This window comes from Parus major, chromosome 11, assembly GCF_001522545.3.
Source record: "Parus major isolate Abel chromosome 11, Parus_major1.1, whole genome shotgun sequence".
Lineage (NCBI taxonomy): Eukaryota > Metazoa > Chordata > Aves > Passeriformes > Paridae > Parus > Parus major.
The window spans coordinates 18324505-18342449 of record NC_031780.1 but is presented as its reverse complement, the minus strand read 5'-3'; the positions used below and the strand labels follow the sequence as shown (position 1 = coordinate 18342449).

General features: G+C 37.1%; 1 protein-coding gene across 1 annotated transcript in view; it reads left to right on the top strand.

Annotated features, from left to right (window-relative positions):
* The window catches only part of LOC107209769 (transcription initiation factor TFIID subunit 4-like), a gene marked incomplete at its 5' end in the record, with an annotated part of 144735 nt that overhangs the window by 13201 nt on the left and 113589 nt on the right, over window positions 1–17945 (top strand). The window contains 5 exons of the mRNA XM_015639796.2: window positions 4721–4852; window positions 5111–5338; window positions 6167–6289; window positions 7972–8061; window positions 9885–10142. Of these exons, the coding sequence (XP_015495282.2) occupies window positions 4721–4852; window positions 5111–5338; window positions 6167–6289; window positions 7972–8061; window positions 9885–10142 (831 nt within the window). The remainder of the gene's footprint in view (window positions 1–4720; window positions 4853–5110; window positions 5339–6166; window positions 6290–7971; window positions 8062–9884; window positions 10143–17945) is intronic.

The window sequence follows — 17945 nt, the reverse complement described above, 5'->3', positions numbered from 1 at the left end:
TCCATCCTGGAGCCCGTGGGCTGCAGGGGCACAGCTGCCTCTGCCCAGGCTGGGGGAACCTCAGCTCCAGCTCCTGGAGCAGCTCCTGCCCCTCGTGCCCTGCCCTGGGGGTTTGCAGAGCTGCTCCTCTCACACATCCTCACTCCTCTCACCAGCTGCAATTCCAGGGGGATTTCTCCCCTTTCCTAAAGGCTCCCCAGAGGTGCTGCCACTGTCACCCATGGGCCCAGCCTTGGCCAGTCCATCCTGGAGCCGGCTGGAATTGGCTCTGCTGGACACAGGGAGAAGCTTCTGGCAGCTCCTCACAAAGCCACCCCAGAACTAAAGCCTGGCCATGCCAGCCCAGTGCAAGTGAGCTCCCAGATTTGACCTTTAGATTATGCTTCTGCCAGTGTCTGTGATCCCACTTCAGTTTTCTCTTTGTTAAACAGTGCCCTCGATTGTTTGAGGCATCTCAGATGGCATCTTAGCATGGTCTTTTGAATCTGTAAGTCTTATAGATTAATGATTAGAAATAAAATTGAATTTCATTTCAGATTTTTCAAATTTAAATCTAAACTTAAAGATCTTCTGAAAATTGAGTTTTGCACATCACTTAGTGAAGCCGTGTATTGGAAGATGTAAAGAGGTGTCACAGTCTGTATTGTGAAAAACTTGGCTTTTGTGTTAGTGTTTGTTCAAATGCTACTGAGGTATTTTCTTCTTTTTGGTTGATAGTGGCAAAGTTTATTGAAAGGAATGATAATGAAAAAAATATGGAACTTACTTGTAAAAAGTGAGCTCTGATGCAGAGCCTGTGCTGCTGGTACCTGGAGGGTTGGTCAGTAGGTGATTCTGTAATACAAAAATACAAGTGAATCCCAAACCTGCTCCCAGGGATTTGCGCACTAACTCTCTGGCAGTTTGACTTTGAATACTCAGTGCAATCTCTAAAACTGGTACAGTCCTGCCTTGGCAGTGAGAGATAATCTTTGGCTATTTTGACTGTTTTCTCTGTATTCAAGGTACTTGCTTTTTCAGAGGCAGCCTTGTGTATTCCTTGAGGTGCAGAGCCAGCTTGTTTGTTCACAGCAGGTACAATGGATTCTCTCCCAAGCTTTGCCTCTATTCACATGCCCAGAGCTCTGGGGAGAAGGAAAGTGGAGATGTTGTTTAGGGAGTGAATTTAGGGGACACAGAGTATTTTTGCACTGTGAACAATTCCAATGTGCTCTGACTGCCTCAGTGGAAGTGACTTGTTGCACCCTGAAATGGGAGTCACTTGTGTTTACCTGTGTGACCTGGGCAGGCAGAACAAGCCCTGGGACACCCCCCTCCCAGGCTGTCCCTCCTGCAATCCTCCTTTCCTGTGTAGCACTGTGCTGTGCTCCCTGTTTCTGAGCTGGGAGGACAGAGCCAGCTCAGGTCTGGGTGCAGATGCATCCTCAGGATGCATCCTCAGTGTCCCCGTGGGCTCCTGCCAGTAGCAGGATATTGACTGTGCTCATTCATGGTCTGCCTTCCTCCTGTCATGTCTGAGTACAGGGCAAAAGGCTCTTCACTGCTAATTCCATGTATTTAGGGAATGTAAAAACATCTGATTTATCTAATAAAAAATACTAGTTACATTTAAAAATGTATTTCTTTCTAACTCTTCTGGTAATTTCAGAATTTAATAGCATCATACCAAACCTCAGCAGCTTTTCCTTAAAGAACATCATAAATTCTTTTAGATTATTGCAGTAGGAACTTGACACATTGGGTTACGATTTTTTGTTGAAATAATGTTGATAATTTTTGTTTTCTTTTTGACTTATTTCTCATGAGATCTGTTTACAAGTTTTCTTCCATAGAGAACACAGCTTTTTCTTTCAAAATAATTTTTATCAGTTCTCAAAGTGTTCATGTTTGGAATCCTTCAAGTGTCTTCTGGCAGCTTGTAGCTGTCACTTGAAGATCATTTCCATGATACTTGAGAATTTCTTCAGGCTACTTCCTTGTTATGCTTCTCACCCCCCTATTTCATACTTACCTTTTTAACCTTTCTGAGTTTTGGAACAACATTAGTAAACCATTGCATTGCTTTGTTTGCAGTTCTCTGGTGGTGAGGGATTTCTTCCTGTCCAGCACATTACTAGATTTTACTGCCATTTTCTACCAAAGGCTTGTGTCACTATTGATTTTTAAAACCAAGGGTGAATTTAGTCTTCAAGTTTCACAGTTTGCTGCTGAGGTCTGGAACATTGGAATACATTGTTAGTTGGGTATTATTAGTGAAAATTCATGTTTTAATTATGTGCAGTTTTCAGGTATGTTCCTGTGATGAATAATGGGCATTTATTAGCTGAGGAAAATTCTCTAGTGAGATTCTTGCAATCTCACTGTGTGTTTGTGGATTTCTGGCTGCAGGTCTTGCCTGGAAGCAAGTAGCTGCCAGAAGTGCCCCTGGTTATCTGCTTTTTTCCCAGATCCTCACTTCTGGAAGCCCAGACTGATAAGGGGGCAAATACCACAGGCATGCTGTGTTCTTAGGCTGGAAACTGATTATAAGCAAGTGAACAAGATACAAAATATTTATATTTTAAATGCAGCACTCATCAGGTAGATACATTTAATTCAACCAGTATTTTAAAATACTTGGTCATTTTTCTAATGAAGGTATATTTAAAACAGAAAAAGCTTATGTGGTCCATCTTTCAAAAAACCTGACAATTCTGCCTCTTCATGATGATGCTGTTTATTGTCTCTAGGCTGTCTCAGGATGGAATGCAACCCTAGTCAAGGTTTTAAAAATCTTGAAGGCTATACAAACAAAAAAAGGGGTTTGTTCAGATGTCAGGTAGATTTATTTGATTTGTTTTCTTTCCTCCTTTTTTTCCCCAAGTATAGAAGATTGATATCCAGTAGATGATGTTGCTGGAATGATTTGTAAGCAATGCTTGGGGCTTTGAATGCCTGCCTGGGCTTCTGTTCCATTTGGAAATATTTTAGAGTACACTAGATGTTCTTTGGAGAAGTATTTTATGTAGGTTTAGTAGACAATGTAAGAATCTAAAAGAAGAAGTTCTTTATAAAATAGAAATTTTAGAGACATATGAAATAAAATTTAAATCAAGGAAAACTATTTTTATCTTGTGAGAAACAACATCAGCCATGATTTATTACTCTATCCACTTAGAAAATTTGTCTTTTTCAAGCGTATGAATGCAAATCTTAATAAATGCAAGTTATAAGGCACCAGTGTGGCCTCCATTTTTAGTAATGTGTGATTCTCATTTTGTCATAATTGCCATATTGTGTGATGCATTTTGTTTCTGATGGTATTTACATTCCTGCAAAATTAAATAAATTCTCTGGAGACACTTTTTAATTCCTAAATCTTGTCCTTTTGTAAGATGGCAAGAGATTTCAGTCTTGCAATGGAAGTAAATCATAAAATAAGTAATATGTTTGCTAAATTTTCCTGAGTTATAGAATGTGCCACTGACTCAAAGGCTGTAGGTCAGTCATTTTCCTTTGTCTGCATTTCACCTTGCAGTTGCTGTTTGGGTACAGAGCCTGTGTTCTATGACAAAGGTTCTCCCAATGCTTAGATTTCATTTCTCTTCAGGTTAATTTGTATATAATTCAATATCAAATTATTTTAAGAATATTTTTCTGCTTTCTAAATTTTCCATCCATATTAATTTTCATTAGAAAAAAGCACTAGAACAGGCCTGTAAATACCAAGAGGACCAATATGTGTTACTGGCAGTGATAAACTCAAATATTGATGAGTACTGACATGTAAATATTACAACTAAATGAATGCATCAATGCAACATCAATTTTTTTGCAGGTCACATTTGTTTATTCTAATCTTTTCCATATAGCTTTTAGGAGAAATGTAACAAGTAATGGCTTTTAGGAGAAATGCTGCAAACCTGTCATTGAACTTGGGAACGCTAATTTTTCTAGTATTTGTGAATATATGTATACACACACATATATACACATAATATTATATATATAAATATATGTTATATGTTATTATATCATAATATCTATCTATTATAATTTGTTTCAAAATATCTATTATATTATAATTTGTTTCAGAATATCTATCTATTATATTATAATTTGTTTTATATAATTATATATTATATTATATTAATAATATCTATTATTATATTATTATACTATTATATTTTATATATTATAAAATATATATAATATTATGTGTATAGAATATATATATTATGTGTATATATTTGCGTGTATACACATAATATTATATATATATTTATATATTATATATTTAAGTATATATAATTATATATATAAATATATTATATATAATTATATAATATATAAAATATAATTATATAAAATATATTATATATAATTATACAATATATAAAATATAATATGATAATAGCTTAATAATAGATATTATGATATAATAATATATAATTATATCGTATATATTATTATATAGTAAATATATAGTATACTATATTATTATATAGTATAAATATATATTTTTATTATATTATATAGTATAAATAATATAATATTAATATAATATTAATATAATATAATGTATTTTGTAGTATAGTATATAACCTAGCACATTACTAGGTTTGATATTTTTTTTTTCAGTATTAATTTTGATGATACTTGTAATGACTATTATTAAAAAGCCTTGGAGATGAAGTTGCTCAGGAGAAAAGAAGTAAAATGTTGGTTTTTGCTCTGGCAGCAGGCAGCGTCCGTGGGCACGCCCGGCGTGCGCCTGGGGCTCCCCGTGCAGGCCAAGGTGGTGCCATCCACGGCTGCGCCCGCCAGCGCCGCGGCCACGCTGCCAGGAGGGGCTGTGCTGCCACATCCCACGGTCAGTCTGGGGCTGGGAACTCTGCTGGGAGGACAAGGAAGGGACATGTAGGGTGGGCACATGGAGGAAATTGTTCCCTGGCACAGGCTGCCCCTGCATCCCTGGCAGTGCCCAAGGCCAGGCTGGACATTGGGGCTTGGGGCAGCCTGGGACACTGGGACTGGATAAGCTTAAAGTTCCTTTCCAACCCAAACCATTCTTTGGTTTTTTGAAAGCGAAAATTAATTAATTTTTTTTTTCAATGTAAAATATTTATAGGTATCAGTAGCTCCGACGAGTGCTCCAAGTTTGTTCAAGACAACAGTGGCAACTGGAAGTTCAGGTTCTCAGCAGGCTGCAGTGCTCAGTGGTGGACAGAGCCAGGGCTCTGCTCAGCCCCAGGGCCAGCCCCGGCTGCCGCTGCCCCCGCACACGGCAGCGCAGGTCCCGGCACAGCCCCTCGTCATCCCCAGCTCTCCCGTGCCTGGAACCACGGTTGTATCACAGGCAAGTGTGGAAACATTGTTTTCTTAGTACTTTAGGAAGTCCCCGGGTGTATTCAGAAGCTGGAAGGGCTTTTTCTTGGGGCAAGCATGTATCCCCTGATGGAACAAATTCTGGCAGACAGGAAAACCCTTCCTCTGGTTTGGCTAAATGGGATACAAATTCAGAGACAGAGGAAAAACACTCATGGTCTCCTTTTCATAGTTAAAGAACTATGCTGTTCCTGTAGCTGGAACAGTCAGGCCTTTGGTCTGTGGACTTCATGATCATCCTGTTGCTGGGCCTTTGGTTACACTGAAGTGTGATGTTTCTGTCTCTTGGAGCAATTGTGCCATATAAAAATAATGGCTTGTTGTACTGCTAATGAAAAAAAGATTAGATAGGATGATGTTTGAAGACTTATTTCTAATTTGATTTTACTGCTGTAGCTGCTTTGTACAGAAACATACTGAATCAATAATTTAACACATTAAGATAGCTTGGGGGACATTTGTACATTGTCTGTTGGGCATCTCAAAGGGGAATGCATCTCCAGCAAATTGTTGTGTTACTTCTCATATTTAAGGTTATTTGTACCAAAGCAGACTGTAAAATATAGAATATATTTATTTCATTGATTTTTGTTGTTATTTGCGAACTATGATGTTCAGTTACTTAAAGAAGATAAGAAAGTCTCAGGTAACAAGCAGTAATAGCAAAACGTATTTCATGTATGGTGTGTCTGAATTAGAAAAAATTCATCATTTTCCTTGTTTGTAGTGGTCAGAGCATGCATTGATTGTGATGGAAAAATAGCATGGAGCTAATTCTTGTTTTCTTTGGTTTCTGCAGGAAATGCAAGAGAATGTGAAAAAATGTAAAAACTTTTTAGCTACCCTTATAAAACTTGCTTCTCATAATTCACCATCTCCAGAAACGTCCCGCAATGTGAAAGCTCTGGTTCAAGATTTGTTGGTAAATTTTTAGTTACCTCTTATTTTGTCAGTTATCTAGTAAACTTCTTATTTATGGATGCTGAAAACCAATGCTTTGATCTTAACTGTTCTTTTGGCTGTAATGAAAGGGGTTGGGCTTCATCAAAATGCAATATTCTGTATGTTACATATATTAAAAAATCTGTTAAAGGCAGACTGTGTCTTGGCTTTTGAAAAGGGAAATGCAGGAAAGAATTTAGTAGGCAGTTTTCAAAGCCACTCTTGTTTTGGTGGGTAATATTTTGGTTGTTTCTTGAGTAAAACACAGGATTTTTCCTTGAGGATTCATTAAGTTTTTTTTTTCTCCAAACCTTGGTCTTCTCTGAAACAAGAAGCTCTTAATTTTTGAAGCACAGAAGGACTGTAGATACAATCCCTTCACAATGTGCTTTAGAGTTCCTAGGACTGAAGGAAAAGTGTTTTCCTGAGCTGCTGGTTTGCAGCTGTTGTGCAGACAGATGCCCCTGCATGGAGCCTTGATGGCACAGGGATTTCCAGAGGTGAAGCTGTCTTGGACTCCTTGGGGCCAGAAAAAGGCTGGAATTGCTGCAGTCTCCCATGCAACAGGTGCTGCAGTGAATTGTATAAATGAGCTGCAGACACAGGTTACTGTGGAGCTGGGAAAAGTCAAGCTTCTTAAAAGAAATGTAATACAGTCTATGAAAAACTTGGATTTAAAAGTAGTTATTAGACTTTTCTTTGAATTAATTGCCAAAGAAATCTGTGTATTTTAGGCAAACCTAAGACCTAAGTGTGAGCCATTCAACAATCATATTCAGTGATTCCAGTGAAAACTTGTTCTAACTTTTACAAACATGAAAAGAGTAAATAAGTAAAGGTAACTATTTATAGTATTTTAAAGAAGACATCAAGACACATATATAATAAATATATTTATTGAAGCTTGTTTTGGTTTAGTTTTTCTCTGTTCTGTGTCAGTCAGAAAGGCTAATTATTATATTACATAATTATTATAATAATTATTATATAATTATTATATTACAACCTGATCTTGTAACTAATGATACTCTAGAAGAATCATAAAATACATCCAAGTTAGAATTCTCTTGAATTACTACTAAATAAATGACTGATTATATGTTTGATATGTTTATAAGTGTGTATTTTGTGAGTATACATACAGATTCATAGAGGAGAAAATTTTGTATCTTCTTATAAGCATGCTTTTTAGGTATGGCCATACTTTACATATATAGTTTTATATATATGGATTATACAAGTTAAATTGTACCAGCAGAATTGGTTTTGGAATTATTACAAAGGCTGACAAATTTTATATTTGTAAGGTTACATCAACAACCTGTTGCTGTTTTCCTTTAATTTTAAAGAAAGAAATCACTGTGTAAATGTTATCAAGACAGTGGAGTCCCAGAAGAGACCTGAGTCTTTCTGGGGCTTCGTTTTGTCTTAGGCTGTGCATCCCCAAGGGAACTGTCTGAATTTTGAGTGGTAAGTTATGAGTTTGAGTTAGAGTTTGGCAGAAGGACCTTAGAGAGGATTTAAGGGATTTCAGCTCAGAAAGTTTTTCATATGGTAGCCTATTTAGCTAGAGAGATATGTGCATATAGTAGCTGGGAAAGAGGCAAGCAAACAACTGAACTGAGATGTTGATGTGGTTTTTTTTTTCTCTTCACCCTGAAGGATGCAAAAATTGATCCAGAAGAATTTACAGGCCGCCTTCAAACAGAACTCAAATCATCTCCTCAGCCATATCTTGTACCTTTCCTTAAGGTAATGTGAATATTGTTTGGATAAATCTATTTCAATGCAAAATGTCATTACATTAAGTGTTAGAAGATGCTTTTTAAATAGTGTTATCTTCACTGGTCCAGAGCAGGGCTATGCTTCCTTACTTCTAAATGGTGCCCATTTCTGCCAGGATCTTCCTGGCTGCAAGTTCTGTGCAGGCTCCACGTGTGTCAGGCCAGGCAGGTGCTGCTCACACAGAAATAGGGACTTCCCAAAGGAGGGGACACCTCGTGGATTTGGGACCTTGGCTGAGTTTTACCAAAATGTGTTTGTTCCAGAGCTGATCTGGAGTTCACAGCTTGAGTAGCCCTGGTCTAGAACATTGCAGTAATTAGATTTTGCAAAAAACCAAAAAAAAAATCAACCAGTTACTCCCTCATTTTGAAACCATCCATTGGCTATTCTGTAGTGATCCTTTACTTTTAGAATAAATAGACTTTTCTGTGGTAGTGGGTGATTTTTTGTGAAGAAGAAAAACATTCACATTTCAAAGAGTCCCAAGTTATTTTTACAGAATGCTTTAAGTAATTTAATAAGCTGAAATTTAAGAAGTTTCCATAGTTTGGAATAAGTTTCATAAGTTGGAATTTGATACGTTTCCATACTTTTTCCTAATGTATGTTTGGGTCATTGATAACTCTCAATCCACGTATAACAATGATTATGAAAAACTAAACTGGATAAAGTGTTGATTACATGATTCTGCTTCTAATCTGGAGCTAATCAACAATAGAATTTCTGATATGATACCAAATTGATTTATGGTGGGGTCCTAAGTTAATATATGTGGGGGTAAATTTAACTTTTATTGGTTCTGTAAATTAGCTACAATAACTTCCATATGCAGGATTATATACAAACATGAAAAGCATGTTTAAGTTTCCAACAAAACCACAAATATTACAGTAAAAGTATTTTTGGTCTAGTTCAAAACTCTGTTTGGGGGAGATTTTCTCTCTCTTCTCTTGCTGCAGCTTTGCTTCAGAACTTCTGCTCCTTGTTTTTCAAGTTATCATTAACTCTTGTTTGTGGCTTTTACTGCAGTCACTTCTAGCATCATGATAAGTTTTGATTTATTTTCTTTCTTTGAAGTCCTTTCTGGGCAACAGGCATTAAGTTTTTAAATCAATATTAGAAGTTTAGAAAGAACTGTAGCTTGGGCTAAGCACTTGCATTGTACAGCTGCCTGGGGGAGCACTTCAAAAGAACACTTCTGCCACTTAAAAAGTAAAAAGTTTGTTCATGAAGGTACAGTACAGCCTTTTAGAAGTATGTTTTCCTTGAAAATGGTGTGAGCATGGGGCTTACAGAAGTACACTTTTCTAGTCCACTCACAATACATTACTTCAGAAATAATACAACAAAGAGCTGTTGCTGTAGGGCACTGAGAGTGAAATCATCTGGTTCTAGGTACTGGAGGGGGAGGTGTGTTAGGGGGACTAAACTGATGCAGCTTGCTGGGAATAGGGTTCTTCCTTGGCTTTGCCTTTTCTGCATCCATCTCTTGCCCTTCCAAAGACCTAAGCTACAAGTTCTAGATAGTCTTGAGAAGAAGAGTGTTACATTTTTCTGCTGCAGTTGAATTAAGGGCATGTGAAAATTTACAGGGTTGCTAAATCCAAATGGAAAGCTTATTAAAAACTGAACTTTCTCTTACAAAATATGTTCAATCTTAGTTGATGAGCAGGCAGTTAGTAAAATTGGAAAGAAAGATGCATTCTTTTAATTATGTTTACAGCAAATTTCAAAATGCTTTTAGTCAATCTGCTAAGTTTGATATTTCATAAACTTTCTTCTGTTTTTAGAAAAGTCTACCTGCACTGAGACAATCTTTACTGAATAGTCAACATTTGGTTTTGCAAGGACAGCCGTCTCAGCAGTCACTCCAACAGACCAAGCTCTCACAAGTGATACCTCAGTCTGCCTCGGGAAGCATTTCCTCTGTTGTCACGACACAGACAATAGGAATAAGGCAACCAAACAACATTTGCACAGTCTCTGTATCAAATACAGTGCAGCCTCCTCAGGTTAAGGTGGTACAGTCAAATCAGAGTTCTCAACTGGTAGGTACTGTAGTATAAAAGAGGATTTCTTGAACTGTATAGCAGTTTTCAATGTCACTTTTATTGCAGCTTGTTTGGGAAAATTCTTTTTTGTTTGTATCATATTCTGTGGTATGTGGTAGTACCTCATTTTCTGTCATTTCACTTTTATGCTCAACCATTACTTCAGATAAGATTATTAACATAAATCTAAGGAAGTGCACTCTTGGTCTTTTTGTCTGCAGTAGAGTGATTGTTGTATGAGCACAGTGGAATTTGAGGGAATTACAGATGTAGAACAGAAAGCTTTCCAAAATTTACAGGCAAGCGTATAATGTTCAGTGTCATTAGGTATGCTGCTTTGCTTTAAAATTAAAATTAACTCTCTCATTTTAAACTCTTCTGCACATAGTTATAAAATCTTGTAAAAGAATAGCTGTGCTGTACCAGGATGTTTTGTTTAGCAATAATGCCATTCTGTGTTACTCACTGAGCTGTGTCTTTGTTGTGCATAGTGAAGTATTAAGTGCTTAGAGACATTAATTTCAAAGGCACTCTCAGTAAGGCAGCTGTACAGCCAGGTAGCTACTGAGAGCGTGGTGACTTTATCCTGCTCTTACACAGGGTCTTGTGTGTGTGTGTTTGCATTGTAATTAAAAGGTGTTAAGGATTTTTACAAGGCCTTGAGTTTATACAGGCTTTACTACCCTTTGTGAGAGTTTCCTTGTCTCTGGTTTCTGTGTATGTGTGAGTAAAGTACTTCACTTTCAGGTTTCAAAACCATATAGAGAGGTTCCAGAACATGTATCAAGTTGATAAAAATTTATATTACCAAGGTAGATAATTGCAAATGTGATAATGCAAAACCTTACAGTGATCTATCCTCGAGTTTATAAACTCTATAAAGCATATAAATAATTTGTAAGGTGTGTGGAGAAAAATTCTTCTGCTTTAATTTAAAAGTAGCAATGCACAGTCTGAAAATACCTGAGCTGTGTCTTGAACCTTACAAGGTTACCTTTCTACTGGTTAAAATATGAACTTGAAAATAAAATTAATATAATTTAATAATCCTTTAGTGAGCATAGTTTTAATGTGTAAGAACATCTTAAGTGGTTAGATTTCTGACTCTGTCACACAAGACAGTTGGGTGTTTTTCACCTTAATTCAGCTGCTTCAATGAAAGTCCAGCCACTTGCATTCTTTCTTTTTCTCAGATGGCTTCTCCCCACGCTGTCTGGATTGTTGTATTAATTAGAAAAGTGTTCCTCACTTTTTTCCTCTTATGATGATAGTTCTGGTGGAGTATTTTCTGACTGGGATAAAGCCAAATTTTTGCAAGAGGCATGTTCTGTCTGTCTCATGTCAATGGGTACTCTAAGCAAACAACTGTAATGTTAACCTGGGAGATTAACAACGTGGAGAGCTTTTCTGACATACCTGTGTCACAGGAGGAGCTAAAACTGCTCAAGTAACATTGTGGAGATTGATCTGATGAGCAAGAGAAGTTGCTTTTCTGTCTGTAAGGAAGTCACAGGTCTAGGGCTGAACTTTCATTTACTGTGTACAGGAAATGACCATTGCAGGTCACAAACTGCACAAAGCAAAACTATGGTTAATATTATTTGTTTTCTGGAATATATATATATATATAAATAGGGAGAAGACATTAAAATAATAATTTATTTGCTTTAGTGTGAAACTGTCTTTTCATATTTTCTTTAAATTTATCAGTCATTAGTTAATGGAATCAAACATTACATTAACCAGGCACTTAATGACCCTCAGAGTGGTTCTCTACAGACAAAAGCAGCATCAGACATCAAGAGTTACTGCATCAGAAGATCTTAACACAGCAGTCATCAACTCAGGTGCCAAGCAGACAACACAGCAGCAGCTCCATATCAGCCCAGTAATTGATGATAAGCATTGATTTTTTGGTAGTGACAGTGATCACACTGTCACAGTTCTCAGTGCTCCTCGAAATCAGAGCACAGAGCTGCTGGCCATCTTGCCTTGGACTTGTCCAGAAGAGGAAGATTGCAGCTGGCTTGCCTGAGGGTAGCCAGCACTGATGGAAGAACTGGCTGAGCTCCAGGTTTTCCAAGCCTGAAGCTCATTGGAGAGAGTTCCAGCTGGCTTTGCAAACTGTCCAGCTGCAGAAGGGCAAGCTTGTTTTAGAATATAGATATTTTCATACCAGCCAGTTACAGTAGTCCAGTTTCCCTTAAAACATGAAGGGTCTGTTAGCTGTTCCTTTGTCTTTTCTGTTTCTCAAGGATGTCAGCTGAGGTGATGCTTTCTCCAGTTACACTGAGGTTCCTTGCAACATGGAAATCCTGTGCACGCTGTCAGCACGCAGCAGAGCTTGCACAAAGGCTTTGAAACGTGCAGTGTTAGTGGAGATCGAGCAGGAGACTTCTAATCTGTTTTGTAAAATACTGGAATCATGTTCCAAACTGAAAAACAACGCTTTATAAAGCTGGATAGTGCTACTTTTACATAAAGAAAAGGGGAACTATCTTAGGCTAACATTTTATTGATGAGACACTAACGAGAGAAGCCAGCAATCAATTTTTTAATTGTTCTGAGTGCAATAGTCAAAGTTTATCTAAACTGCTATTCTTAGAGTCCATGTGCTCTGTGTTGCCTTATACATGCAGACATTGCCTGTCTTGTTTTGGGTGTTGCAGCAGGTAAAATTTGTATGAATAAGAGAGATGTTCTTTATTGCACATGTTGAGGTTATAAATAGAATGATGGGGAGTGGAGATGGATTAGCACTTTGTGTTGGCACTGAGTGCATCATAAGGAGAAAATACTCCTGGAGATTAAAGCCAAGTATTAAACTTGAGTGATAAAAAACCCAGTAAGAAAATCAGTGATCCATCTTAATTGAAACAAATTTAATTAATATACAAAGCTGTATAAAGATTGATGTAGGTCTAGAATTAGGAGGGGTGTGTGGAAATACATCTGCACTGTTACAGCTGCACTAATTGGGCACAGTGTCCAGAGGGTAGGCTCTGCCATATTCTAAGTTACATTAGATTAGAACAGGATTTGCTCATTTACTGACACTTCCCCTGCACTTGCACTGTGGTTGGAAAGTTGAGATAGAGTAGTGGAATCTGGAAACAAGACAGAGCAGCAGAACAAGAATTATGTAATATGTTGATGTTCTCCTTGGCTTTTTAATTCTACACCAAAGCTTTTCTGGCATCACTTTTCTCTTCATGAATAAAAGTAATTTGTACACTTTTTAGTGAAATTTTAGGAAATACTTTTCTTTTTGTCTTTTCTGCAAGGCAGCTTTGAAATGGAAGAGTAATGGATAAAAGGAGTATTCTCTATTAATTAACTAATAAAGATCTAGCCACTGACATGGAATTTGGTGTGCACTGTAATTTAAATTGAAATGGCTGTTGAGCAGTAAATATCTGGGATCCATTAACAGGAACAAAGCATGTACTTGACAAATTATATGGCTATTTGAAACACAGCCTAGTGGTTTTCTGAGTTGTTATCATGGACTTTATTTTCAGAATTTTGTGGGCTGTACTTTAATATAAGGAGAATATTGTCACTGATTGCTGTTTGGAAACCAATACCAAAAGTCCAGGCTTGAAAGCAAAAATTAAAATAAAAGCTTAAGAGAGTTGAACACACATAATTGGGCCAAACACTGATTATAAGGGAGAACAAAAGGGAGAATCCATTTTTAGGAACAGACCAATATGGTATAAATATGAATAACAGGATACAATTAAATGAAGTAGGATTTAGGTAGGATATAAGGCAAAATATCCTTAAAATAAGAGAGAATATTAGGTGTAGATCAGGCTTCCAAAGACAGTGATGAAAAAGCCATAATTGAAAACATTCAAAAGTAGACTCTTTGACCATTGTAGGAAGAATTGTATAATAAATTGTGGAGCAGAGGGTACAAGTGATCTCGTGGCTTCTGTTTTATTTTTCTTCATTTCTTTGTTGAAAACCTATGCTCGATGGAATAATATTGTATTAACATTAAAATTTATGTGCTGAATTTTTAAATAGTCAATTTTTTTTTATTTGTGAGGAAGAATAATTGCTTATGGAGATCTTGAGGCACCATTGAAAAACTGTAGCTGCTACTGCAGTGTGGTTAGCAATGGTAAATATGAATTCTAGGCCCATAAAAGCATGAACATTGTAAGTTAATGCTGCCAGATTACATGATAGCTGAGGTTTGATATGACATTTATCTTCAGGAGTGAGTAGACTGATAAATCACAAGTGGCATAGCCACAAGTGAGTTAGCAAGTGTTTACTCATGAGTGAAGATAAATGTCATATCAGACCACAGCCATTCTGAATTTTATATGTTTATGCGTGTCTTGTTTCTTCCTTCCACAATATTTTTTTTTAACTTAATTGAGAGAAAAAAAAATTGCTTGGTAAAGGATATATTTTTCAAATTTATTTTTGTTTTTCATTCTTTGCAGAAGCTCCTGTTTACTGTGGTTTTTGTCTTTATTGCAGTACTTGATAGGTTTTGGATCAGATGCTTTTGTTGCAAAGGGTGATTTCTGTGAATTGAGCCAGGCTGGTTTTGCAGCCCTTGTCAAGTAAAAGGGAGGGGCAAGTAAAGGTTGGAAGCTCATGCATCTGCACTGGTCCAGGACATTTGCAAAATCCCTGTCCTCAGAAACTTTAGCAATGAGTTCCAATCCTACTGGCCTAAAGGAAATTTCCTTTCAGTGTTTGTAGGTAGTGGCTCTTACTTCATTTTGTCTCTCTTATGCAGGCATGAGAAAGCCTGATAACTCTATTCTCTTTCTGCTTCTGTATGTTTGATGTGCTTTGGCTGGATTCTTTCTCAGTCTGTAGTTGGTTTTGTTGTTGATTATTGGTCTGTGTTCATGTTTGTGGTTTGTTCTCTGTCCTGCAATAACTTCCACAGTAGATGTCGTGGAATGATCATCACCTTTGGACGTGAGATTAGAACCATTACTTTATTCTCATAGAGTTACCAAATCTACGCTTTTTGAAGAAAGCCCTTAGGAAAAAAGAGTATTTCAGCTGTCACCTCTTTCTAATTTTGATTATCAGTATTGTGTGATTGTTTTATATCCCTTTTTTGTCTTTGTGAGCCTGCTGCCTTACAGAAGCACTTTTGTATAAACATCCCTTTTTTCACCTGTGAAAATACAATCAGCTTTAGCAAAGGGCAGAGTAGTACCTGCAGTGTTCAGGAGGTGAGAGGAGGAGCTGGTCTGGCAGAGCAGACAAATGGTGAATCAAAGGAGGGTGAATAATGGAGAGAGATGACAAGGGGAGAAGTGCAAAGGTGAAATAAAAAGAGAGGGAGAATACTTCCTATAGTGAGAAATGTACATCTTACTTTGCAGAAAAATGTTATTTTATAGAAGAAAAATGTAGGTAACTTTTCACACATTGCACTTGCAGAAGCAATGCCATGACTATGCTGCTTCAGTGGGTCCCTTGAAGAGTTCCAAAGTGCAGCCTAGGACATGGTTCTTCAACTTTAGACAGATAAATTGAAGAAGAATAACTAGTGTATGACAGTACTTGCTGTCTCAACACTGTTTTGATCATAATTTTGTTAGGTAATTTTGCCATTTTCCAAACTCTATCAAATCCAGACAATGACTAAATCACATTCTGTCTTTTTTATTTTCTGTGCCTTTGTTGTTCTGTTGTTGTGCTTGCTGTCCTCAGAGGCATACATAATCAAAATGCTTCCCTATTTAGTGGAGGTGGAATGATGAACAGTTTCTGTAAGCTCTGAAGACTTCTGTAATCTGTCTTGTTATCTTTTGTGACTCAGCAATTTAATAAAATCTGTGATGATGTGTTTATGGACACAGTGGTGAAAGGTTGGAAAGGAATCCTGGAGGCATCTTGTGCAGCCTCCTGCTTACACACTGGGATGGCTCCCATGTGTCCAGTCATGTTTTGGGTGTCTTCAAGAAGAAATGACACAGCCTCTCAGAGCAACCTGTTCCAGAGCTTGCCCATCCTCATGCTAATTTCTTTTTTCTTGTATTACATTGGAATCTCCTATATTCCAACTTGTGTCTTTTGTGTTACATCCTTCTGCACATCTCAGGGAGTCTGTCTTCTCTACATCTTGCCAAAGGTGGCTGCAGCAGCACCAAGATCTCCCCTTTTCTGAAGGCTGGGGTAATGTCCCTGATAACCTTGGTGTCCTAAAACTTCTGTATCTGCTCTCTCAGTCTGGGCCAGTGCTTGTGAATCAGCTTTGATTCAGAATATGGACAGATAACATGGGATACACTTGTTGTGTGTGTTTTTAGTCTGTGAGAAATATGAAATAATTTAAATTAATCATCTCCCAGACCAGCTTGCTAGTACACTTGTTCATTGTCTACAACTTTTAGGTCAAGCTAAGGATTTAATAATAATGTTTATTATGTTGGGAAAACAGGCAAGAGGATTAGAACAGTTGGAATTATCTTAATTAATGAAGTATGGCTTAGATAATAAAAACCAATGAATCAGAGGATCCTCCATTAAAATTTATAGCTATGTCCCTAGTTTGCCTGCATAAAAATTACATACAAAGAAATATGAAGTTACAAACTCTGTTTCAAAAACAAATTGCTAATGTTAATTCCTCAATGACTTCCAGATCTGGAGATTTCATCTGTGTTGAAATATTTCTTAAAACTCCAGTACAGAAACTGGGATTTAGTGTAAGATGCTACTGTGAGCTCTGGTGCAGTTGTTCTTTTGAGAGACTGTGTGCATGTTGCTGATTGCTTTCTGGATGGAGTTTAAGATGATGATTTTGGTCTCTGCCCCTTGGAAAAGTTTGTTTCTCAACAATTTTCTAGACTTTCTGCGTTAGTACATACATTGAAATCATAGTACAGTACTTGCCAAAAGACAGTTTTTGGAATGTATTAGATAGTAAAGAAAACATTGCCATTTATATCATCTTAAATGGTTAAATATTGTCCTGTCTTTAATGGTGTTAGTGGCTCATTTTGTAGGGTATTCACATGAATTAATCAAGGGAAACAGAACTTGGTTCTGAACTGTAGAATTTGCCTCATAGAGAGAAAAATGTAATTGCAGAAGATCACTGTAATACCAGATAGTAATTCTGTCCAGAGGTCATAAAATCTCCTTTATGGCCTGGCTTCTGGCCCATTAGGGTACAGCAGCTTTTCTTCACTATTCTCTGAAAACTGATCCAATAAATTATTGTAAAAATGGCAGCATTCTCCTTTTTCATACCAATGTATGCTTTCTTAACATGGACTATTCAGTCTTTTTACCAAAGCCACATCTGTTCATGTTTCCTGTAAATCAAAATGCAGTTAAATTCAACTTTTTTCTATTATTTTCGCTGATCAGTTGTTTCTTTCCTGTTTTTAAGCATGGTAGCTGCTTTATTCTTTCCCTTTTGAGTGTGACTGTTGTTCTGCATCCACAGGTTTATTATAACTTTTTGACTCTCTGTATTTTAGGATGTACAAAATGCAGTTTTGTAACTTCAGAACGTCCCTATTTGTTTTTTCTCCAGAATACATCACAGATCCCTGATTGCTCTTTTCTTGTTTGTAGTTTTCACCTGTCTCCCTCCCAGTTTTGGAGCCCTGGTTCCTGCTAATGGAATGGTTTGTGCCTTGCTCATCCTCTACTTTAGCATCTCACTTGCAGATGCAGTTTCTCCTTTCCTTTTCTCCATAGGTTGCTTTGCAGTCAGAGATTTGGCCATTTGTTGTCCAGCTGAGTGAAATGGTTTCAGATGCTCTTTGTGGGAGTGCTGCTGGGTGGAGATGCAGCGTG